This window comes from Hylaeus anthracinus, unplaced genomic scaffold, assembly GCF_026225885.1.
Source record: "Hylaeus anthracinus isolate JK02 unplaced genomic scaffold, UHH_iyHylAnth1.0_haploid 5, whole genome shotgun sequence".
NCBI classification, from domain to species: domain Eukaryota; kingdom Metazoa; phylum Arthropoda; class Insecta; order Hymenoptera; family Colletidae; genus Hylaeus; species Hylaeus anthracinus.
In genome coordinates this window covers 2,658,251-2,667,784 of record NW_026535322.1, presented here as the reverse complement: position 1 = coordinate 2,667,784, position 9,534 = coordinate 2,658,251, and the positions used below count along the sequence as shown (strand labels likewise).

At 46.8% G+C, this 9,534-nt stretch overlaps 1 protein-coding gene and 1 non-coding gene across 2 annotated transcripts; both read right to left on the bottom strand.

Annotated features, from left to right (window-relative positions):
- Positions 1–1,239: 1,239 nt before the first annotated feature.
- On the bottom strand, positions 1,240–1,312 carry Trnav-uac (transfer RNA valine (anticodon UAC)). Its single transcript has one exon. It is a non-coding gene; the product is annotated as a tRNA-Val (tRNA).
- Positions 1,313–1,427: 115 nt separating this feature from the next.
- On the bottom strand, positions 1,428–9,534 carry LOC128895794 (collagen alpha-1(V) chain-like). The gene is made up of 17 exons (XM_054158720.1): positions 9,402–9,534; positions 8,149–8,355; positions 7,739–8,055; positions 7,241–7,663; positions 6,602–7,094; positions 6,257–6,498; positions 5,970–6,167; positions 5,433–5,900; positions 5,290–5,334; positions 4,760–5,218; positions 4,365–4,688; positions 3,908–4,285; positions 3,546–3,815; positions 2,857–3,470; positions 2,550–2,761; positions 2,192–2,376; positions 1,428–2,118 (listed from the first exon to the last, which is right to left on the bottom strand). The coding sequence occupies exons 1-17, from the start codon at positions 9,532–9,534 to the stop codon at positions 1,759–1,761; spliced, it is 5,328 nt and encodes a 1,775-aa protein (XP_054014695.1). The 3' UTR covers positions 1,428–1,758.

Genomic DNA, 9,534 nt, shown 5'->3' with positions numbered 1-9,534 from the left:
ACACTTTATCGCGCGAAATGGGTCTTTTAAACGTGTCTGCGTACTTCATCTTATCGTATCGGTTGTGCCAAATTACTGTTTCCACATTTATAAATAACATTAGGGGTAAATCATATTAGTGCGATGATACCGAATCGATGAATATACTGTGCGAATCGAACAAAAATATGTACAAAGAGTTTTTGCACAAGCGTAGGAAACTATCGATTAGTTTAGTGAAAAGACAACAGGGTGATGCGCTCTTCCTGAACGCGAGTTCCGAACAGATTGAAACTTCTTTTGGAATACCCTTTACATTGTTCGTTAGACGTGACGCCAGTGTTTGTGAAACTCTAAACTATATATACATTTTCACATGATTTTTGAGTTTCACAAGCTCTATAATATCCTTAATTCTAAAAAAGTTGCCCCTCGATTTCAGCCCGCGCCGCGGACTCAGGCGTGGCGAAGAGGATCGACGATAAAAGCGGCCCTGTACCGTCACTTTGGTTTTCTTGTCACCAGAGGAGTACGAGCTGGAAGTGTGAACCGCCGACCACCACGACAAGATACCATCTGCCCTTTCTCACGGTTCGCCCACGCATATAACGCCATTCTCGCGAATTCCTTCGATCCCTCCCGCTTCTGAATCGCTTCTCACTTTCAGCCCTTCCCAAGACGCGAATCGATGTGGCTCGCCTAACTATCCAACAACTCCGCGGAGTTCCGTTCGTGGTGAGTCCCGACGTGACAAGTTAACTCACTCGGCCGCGAGGAAACGAGTGGATGGAACGCTGACGACACGAGGACGTTATTTTTTTCCGTGTTCTAAATACAACGAAGACGGTGGACACTGGTAAGACTCGATAGCATTCTGTATATTGTACGATATAAATGTATAGAGGCGATTTAATAACAAAGGCGATTACAAATGGAGATCTGACCGTGATTCTGAAAATTGATGTCTTAAAGATTTCATTTTGGTGTAAGAGTGAACAGTTGTATGGGAATTTGCGTAAATTGGAATCAAATTAAGATCACTAACTAAATGGAATTTTTCGTTCATTATGGTCATGAAACTTGTGCTCGTAATAAACGAGTTTGATTGGATTATGTACGCATCTACTGTGTCACTATTTCTCATCAACTCGAACTATCAGAGTGCTTTGAAAAAGGTAATAATTTAAAGTGAACAGTTCTTTTGCTGAATTTATTTATAAAAATTAAGATTAGAGTGAAAATAGGGGATTAAAAAAATAATGGTTCCGGCCGGGATCGAACTGGCGACCTTCTGCGTGTAAAGCAGACGTGATAACCGCTACACCACGGAACCCCGGTGAAGGGAACTTGTTTCATACTGTATATATATTGACGCGATAATATAATACCTATATATAATTATTGTATTCAAACTTAATATTGTTAGAAATAAATGGCAGTCGTCTATATTATTGCAATTTATTTATAAACATATGAAAGAGTCGGCCTGTACAAGATATCGATACCCATCCTACGCTTAATGGCAGTGAAACCGATTCCAATATTAACAGTGTATTCTATATAAATAACAGCGTTCACCTTACATTGCACACAGAATAAAACTTGAATACTCTCACTATTAGACGGCTCACGAACAGTAAACCGGTGCGTACGTAACGGTAAACTGGATCGATTAATAATTTAAACGTTATTTATATCATCGCGATAGAGAACAATTAATGGAAGACAATAATGTACAATTGAAATTCAGTCTTGCCAATGGGAGTTCGATAATACGATTTATTTGAAGCAAATTGGCCCAAACGTGAAACCGAACGCCTGATGTGGTAAACCATAATCGACTGGATAGAAATCCACTAGAGGCAATTGTTCTAATTTCGTAGTCTGAATTAAGAACACGGTTTCCCCTTTGTTCTTACGCGTTTTGCAACCGTCAGCCATGATTCGAGGCTTGATATCCGTGTAGGAATATTCGTCTTCGTTTGCACCGAGCAGTCGTATCGAGGAATCGTAATTAGAAGTCAGAGTATTATACCAGCCGACGCTGTTGATACAGGTGTAAGTAAAGTTCTGATAACCCTCTTGGCTCAACAGACGCAGGAAATTTAATTGCACCACGCCGATAGTTTCGTATGTGATCTGCAAGGTAAGCAACGTGTGTGAAATTTGTTTAATCGATACGAATTAAACGTGTCGCCATACTCGAACTCACTTTGAATCCTCCGCGTAAATTCGAGTACCAATCAGTTTTGTTGTCTTCCTTTCTCCACGGTATGTTCGGCATTTGGCTCACGTGAATATCGGGATACACGCAGGTTTCGCCCATGCTCGTCATATTGCAATAAACGTACACGGCGTCGTCAGCCATCCCCAAGTTTGGATCGATCCAGTACCAGCCTGTTTTTCCGTTGCACCATTTTACTCATTTTTAATAACGATTAAAAGAACAAAATTATATGTAAGAAAATAGTCTTTTCACTTTGCTCAGAAGTACCATTAGGTAGTTTTATTTATCTTTTATTATAGAAGCAAGTTAGGTCGGAAAATTTGTTGATTGAATTTATTCCTACCATCGTTGAAATGCGGATGCCCATAAAACAGGTCCTTGCAAGTCCTCGCAGGATTTTCTCTGCTTCCAATGGGTTTGCGTATTCGATCCAGTTCTTTTCTCATAGCGTATATCGAGCTGTACATGTCCAAGAACTTGGGCCCCAACTCCTCCTCGATGCGAGCGTCTTGATCTGTACTTTCTGAACCCTTATCTTTCTCGTCTTCCTCCTCTCTGCAACAGTCACACACGCCGCAACAACGATCACTTATTTATTTATGTATTATTCGTACTAAGATTAGTTCATTGGTACAATAAACTTCTCTTACATGGTTTTCGAAGCGTCGCGTTTTTTCCTCAACAATTGCTCTCTGGTGAACAATAATTCTGGAGGGATCATGGGTTGCTCAGCAGGCGGGCCAGGAGGCCCCGGAGGGCCTGGAGGACCCATTTCGCCTTTTGGTCCGTCGTTTCCAGCGCTACCTTTAGGTCCAAGTGGTCCTTCCATTCCTGGAAGCCCAGGAGGGCCGTCGTTTCCTTTAGGCCCAGGTGATCCATGTGGTCCCTGGTTACCTTTAGATCCCTCGGGGCCAGTTTCACCTCGTGCTCCTTGCTCTCCTTTTTCGCCTTGTTCACCTTTAATTCCCAAGTAGCCTAGTTCACCGCGATGTCCTTTGAGTCCTCGTCTACCTCTGTCACCTTTTGGGCCCTTAGGTCCAACAGGGCCAGCCTTTCCTGGACTACCAACTGCTCCTGGCATTCCAGGTGGACCATTCTCTCCCGCGAGTCCTGGAAGACCTCTGAGACCTGGCAAACCAGACGGTCCTGGCACACCTTGAGGGCCAGTGTGACCTTGAAGACCTTGTACTCCAGGCGGACCCGTGTCTCCCTTCTCGCCTGGCATGCCTGGACCTCCTTGCAATCCTGCTGGTCCTTCTGGTCCCTGAATATTGTATTAATGGAGAACAGTCTTAACTACTTGTATTTTCAATTGTAGAATTCTCATGTAATTTCTTACTGATTTTCCAGATGGACCAGGCAACCCCTCTTTTCCTGGCGGACCAGCGTCCCCTGGAGGACCAGGATCTCCAGGCGTGCCATCCTCACCGTCTTTCCCAGGATCTCCTTTGGGACCAGCTAAACCAGGCTCGCCAGGAGGTCCAGGGAAACCAGGTGGTCCCACGTGACCTTTCGGTCCTTCTGGGCCATTTATTCCACGGCCACCGGGTGGTCCTGGCGGACCACTTTTACCTTCCTCACCTTTGGGACCTGCTGGGCCTCTTTCACCCTGCAATCCATAAAATAAGTGCGTTTGATTTCAGCCCTGATATACAACATGTTATTTTTGCGAATAATTAAAGAATATAGAAGTCTTTTTACCGGTTTTCCTTCAGGACCCTCTACTCCCGGAAGTCCTGGCGTTCCAGCGTCTCCTTTTGCTCCCTGTCGACCTTCTGGACCTGGAGGGCCTTGCGATCCTTCGGAACCTTTGGGTCCTCTTGGACCTTGTTCGCCTGGAGTTCCAGCTGGCCCGACAGGACCAACAGCTCCGGCATCGCCAACTTCTCCTTTCAATCCAGGAGGTCCTGGTAATCCTTGTAGACCTACCGGCCCAGATAAACCTGGTGCTCCGACAGGTCCGTCTTCACCTTTCTGGCCTTGTCTCCCAATTTCTCCAGGAGGTCCCTTTTCTCCAGGCAATCCAATAGTGCCGGGTTCGCCTCGAAGTCCTTGCGATCCAGTTGGTCCTGGAGGACCCTTCGAAATATAATAATAATAATAATAATGTAGTTAGATTCATATCGAATACTCATACTTAATATTGAACTACACGCACCATTTCTCCTTGAGATCCTTTAAATCCTTTCTCACCAGGTGGTCCAATGTCTCCCTTGTCGCCATCTTCCCCTGGGACTCCAACAGGACCTGGAGGCCCTGGTAGTCCACGTTGTCCTGGCAAACCGTCTCGTCCAGTGGGTCCTGCTGGACCAGGATCGCCCATATTGCCTTTCAAACCAATTGGCCCTGGTGGCCCTTTAGGTCCTTGAGTACCCTGAGGTCCAGTTTCCCCGTCTTTTCCAGGTTCTCCTTGAGCACCCTTATCTCCCGTTGGACCCTGAGCCCCTGACAATCCTATTTCTCCTTTTGGACCTGGAGTTCCCTTCATTAAGAAAAAAAAAGTACAATGTAAACGTAGAAAATGCAGTTGTATTTATAAAAAGCAAAACAAACCGGTAGTCCATTCAGCCCTCGTTCGCCAGGAAATCCTGGCAAACCACCAGGACCAGGCGGGCCTTCCTTTCCTGGTAAACCGGGAGGTCCTGGCGGTCCCTCTTTTCCTTGCTCGCCAGGAGGGCCCGATTCTCCAGGATTCCCAGGACCTCCCGGACTTCCAGGTTCCCCAGGCTGGCCAGGTTCTCCAGTGGGACCTTGCGGTCCTATCACGCCAGGTGCACCTGGTGGTCCCATCGGTCCAGAGTCTCCTACTGGCCCACGTTCTCCAGCTGGTCCAGGAATACCGTCTTTCCCATCGAGACCAGCTTGTCCTGGTGGTCCGATGTAACCACGAGGACCTTCAACACCTGGCGGACCAGACTCTCCTTGCAGTCCTGGAGGACCTGGCTGACCCGTGTCACCCTTCGGTCCTGGTAAACCTTCGGCGCCTCGTCTTCCTCGAGCTCCTCTGAAACCCTTTACGAAAATCAATTAATTAATTTCCATTTAAGTTTATCGATATCGAAGTAGACTTTTTTCTTACTTACTCTGGGTCCTGGTTCGCCACGTTCACCTTGCGCGCCGTTATTTCCCTAAAATAAAACAATGCATTCCCGTTGCATTAAGCCAGATGTTTACCTTTCGCGCACCATGCGATTGTACACATAAAAAAAAAAATGTATTAACATACCCTTTCTCCTTTATCCCCGCTGGGACCTTGTCGTCCAGGCTGACCTTTGTCACCTTTCTCGCCGATATTTCCGGGATACCCGACGAATCCAGGAGAGCCAATCTTCCCTTTTTCGCCAGGCGGTCCAGCTGGTCCAGTCTCACCACGCGGACCTTCGAAACCTTTGGGTCCCTCGAAACCTTCCAAGCCAGGAATTCCTTGCGGACCAGTGGATCCGATCTCTCCTTTCGCGCCCGCGTCACCTTTCTCTCCTTCCAATCCTCTATCCCCCTTTTCCCCGCGTTCACCAGCTGCTCCACGTTTGCCCTCGTCGCCCTTCACGCCACGAATTCCAGGAAAACCTATCGGTCCTTGCGGTCCCTGCGGCCCTTGCTCGCCTTTCAATCCAGGAACTCCTGGGTTCCCTGGATGCCCAGGCGATCCGTCTGCTCCAGAAAGACCTGGGATTCCAGGCTTGCCTTGGGGTCCCTGAGGAGATTTTAAAATGTTTGAAAATATTTATGGGATCGACTTTATGTCAATATGAAGGGAACTCACAACTAGACCAGTTGGGCCTAGAAGACCTTGAGGTCCAGGTGGACCAATTGCGCCCACTGGACCCGGTGGTCCTGGCGAACCCAAGGATCCTTGCGGACCAGTATTGCCCTTTGCTCCAGGAGGACCTTCGCTTCCAGGAATACCAGGGTTACCTGGTAAACCAGGAAAACCTCGCGGTCCTATGAATCCTCTGGGCCCCTAAAATGATCTCGAAATACATGAGACTTTATCGCTGCTAAAACGTATTATGGTTATACAATGTTACTTCGTCGAAGGATCTTGCTTACCATCTCACCAGGTAAACCTGGCAAACCCGGAGCACCATCGTCACCTTGCATTCCTTCGTGACCCGGTAAACCTGGTTCTCCAGTGGTTCCTGTTTGGCCTCTTTCACCTTTATCTCCTGGTAGCCCAGGCAACCCAGGTCCACCCTGTTCACCTTTCATTCCAGGTGGTCCGCTTACACCCCTGTCCCCGTCTCTTCCAGGCCGACCTCTTCTGCCCTCCCTGCCAGTAGTTCCAGGAATTCCTAACAAAGCGTCAACGTTACTTTTATTTTTCTTCGAGTAAACCACCTACCCGTCTATTCTTGAGTAACTATTAGATTACGAATGCTTAAATTAATCTAATACCCCTATCGCCTCGAGGACCAGGTTCTCCGACATCGCCAGGCTCTCCCTTCTGTCCTTGAGGTCCAGGCGGTCCTTCGGGACCTGGGACGCCAGTCATGCCCATGGGGCCGTCGGCGCCTCTCATGGCCATCATGTGCTGCGAAAGCATTTGCCTCAAGGCCTCCGCCTGAGTGTCTGGTCCTTTCTCGTTGCCTTGTTGACTCAACGATGGCAGTATGAAGACGTTGCCTGGTGGGCCAGGGGAGCCTTGCTGACCCGACAGTCCGTCCCTTCCTGGTTCTCCTTTCCTTCCAGGTGCTCCAGCCACGCCTGGTGGTCCTGGAAATCCTCGTGGCCCCGGTGGACCTCGAGCCTCATAATAACTGTGGCTGTAATACGATCCTCCGACCGAGTCTGAATATGGGCTCACTCCAATTGAATTCATGGTGCTTCCAGGAGTCTCCAAGGTCGTCTGTATCTCCCCTGCTATGGTTGCATCGATTCCGCTGACGATCTGTAAATAATCATCGTTAAATGTAGGCTACCTTGGACGCTGAACTCTTTGGTCGAGGCTTCACTCTGTTTTTATTTAAACAGCATGCTTAGTTTTGAGTTTCAAGACTTGAAACATTTCTGCCATTGGTTATAAAAATAAATTACAGCGTTTTGATTTTGAAGAAACGTTTCCACGGTTGGTCTAGACGCGTAAGTCGAGTTCGTGGATCTGTAAACTAAATTGTAGTCGTCGTCATCTTCGACCGAGGTATTCTCGTTTGTCTCCTGGTGATCCTCTCCCAATCCTCTCCTGTAACTCGACCGTTGGCCATTGACGGTAGAAGACGTTCTACCATAGCCTCTAGCAAAATTAGCAGTACTGGAACTCCATTGCGTTTGATTGCTACCAATGCTGGCCGAATTTTCATAGTAACCGGACGAAGTGGTATGCACTCCACCGATATTTCGCATACTCGAATAACCACTTTGTCTGTGTCGCGTTTGATTTCTACAATCTGGCGCGAAGATGGTGCAAATTTCGTAGGCGGCGTCTGGAATCGGAGCGATCTTCAACGTTTCCAAGTCGCCCTGTAAAGAATTTCAGGAAAATTTCTAGTACCAATTTTCTGTTTGATCGTTTCTTTAGATACTTCGTCGACCAACCAAGTAGATGTTTCCTTCGACGATCTGTTGACCGATGATTATGATGCCAGTGTCACTGACCGTTTCCCGGTCGTTCCTACGCAATTCTCTCGTAACTCGTTGGACGCAATCGACGATAAGAGTAACGGCGTCTCCTTTGATGCTGAAACCTAAGCGATGCCAGTTTCCGTCGGAAATATCAATTCCAAAAGAAATTGGTTTATCCTCGTCGTCTGGGGTTGTGCTGTAGTAAAGAGTGACGTCACTGCCCAACGATAACACCAACTGTTCCTCTCCGCTGTCGCTGTAGATGGCAAACAGCGTGGCAGCTGGGTACCCTAATTTTTTTGTCATCGTAAAACGAGTCATTCAATCAAAGGCATGCTCCTAGAGAACTGAATCGAAGCAAATAAATCGAAAGGGCTACTCACCCAGTTTTGGTCTGGCCACGACTAAAATGGAAAAATCGCGAGCCATGCCATTGGGGAACAGAGTGCTCGTACTAAGCGTTAGTATAGCGTCTTCCGTGATCTCGTATGCGGGGGTGTCGTCCCCGTGACAACGACTTTGCGTCACCGTCACACCAAAAGGCTCTTGCTTCATTCCTGTACCGGACACCAAGTCTACGATGTCTCTTTCTGAAACGATTAAAAAGAGAAATTTTCTTTTATTTAACGCTATTTCACACAAACACCAGTATTTTAATCGATACATTTAATTGGTACAATAGTTAGGGTTTGAAAATAATTTCAAATAACAATTTAATACAAATTAATACAATCAAAATCGGTTGTATTCCATTCCATTTGTATTTAATTAAAAAGAAGAAAATTCTGAAGCTCATTTTGACTATCGTATGAAGCGTGAGATTCCGCGTGAAAGACGTAATGAAATAAACGCGATCGCACGGCGTCAATGAACAACTGGAAACCCAGTAACCCCTGAACCCGAAATACGTAACTCATCGCTTTACAACGAACGTTTAAACCAGTTCCATTAAGAAGTCCTCTTTTCCAGAGTGGAACGCGTAGTTTTGCATGCAACGGGCAGCGCCTCAATTAACGCAATAGAGATCACTTAAAAAGACATTCACTGGTAAACCGACATTTGTTACGTGGCCTGTACGATGATTTCTACGCTCGTGCTCGTCACCTACACAAAGTAGGTGCGACAATTGCATTCGAACGTATTTTCGGCGGTAGTTTATTTTTTTGTCGTTCAAAAGTTCGTCCACCAAAGCTTCGAGTGATCAGCTGTGAAATTTGTAATTAGCATCGGCTGGGAGAGTGACGTGGGTTCTGTCTGATAGATCTGGATCGTGGTTCTGAGGTTCATAAAAATCTGTATGGTCCATAAGAGGCTGTGTCAAAATTACGAAACCTTTATATCGTTTTTCATAAATAAAGACGTGGTCAATTTAAATCGAAATAGACTCATAGCCTATTCACACAGCCACAGACAATTCGATGCATCGAGCCTCTTATATTAGATATGGCTAACTAAAATGCACAGATTAGCATGAGATCTATTAGTGTGTGAAGCCTTCAGGACCTTACGAAAATATAGCACTGCCTTTCGGACCGGACTCAGAATCCAAACTGTGAGCCAGAACCCAAAACGATCTGTCGCTGAATGAACTTAAACTACGTCACGCGTCTGACACGTTACGGTGCTTGGTACTTGCCCATGTCCTGCAAGGTGACATCGGCCATCACCGAGTGCAAGCCCAATCTCAAGAGGAAACAGAGTACGGAAGAAACGGTGCCGATGGTGCGAGGCAGTGTTCTCCATCGTTGTTTCGCGTGGTCCCGCCGCAT

Coding starts and splice junctions, on each gene's coding strand:
- LOC128895794 (XM_054158720.1), bottom strand. CDS start 9,534: ATGCGGCGGGACCACGCGAAACAACGATGGAGAACACTGCCTCGCACC. Junction 6,168..6,256: donor CAGGTTTACCTGGTGAGATG/GTAAGCAAGATC, acceptor AGATCATTTTAG/GGGCCCAGAGGATTCATAGG. Junction 3,816..3,907: donor AGGGTCCTGAAGGAAAACCG/GTAAAAAGACTT, acceptor TATGGATTGCAG/GGTGAAAGAGGCCCAGCAGG.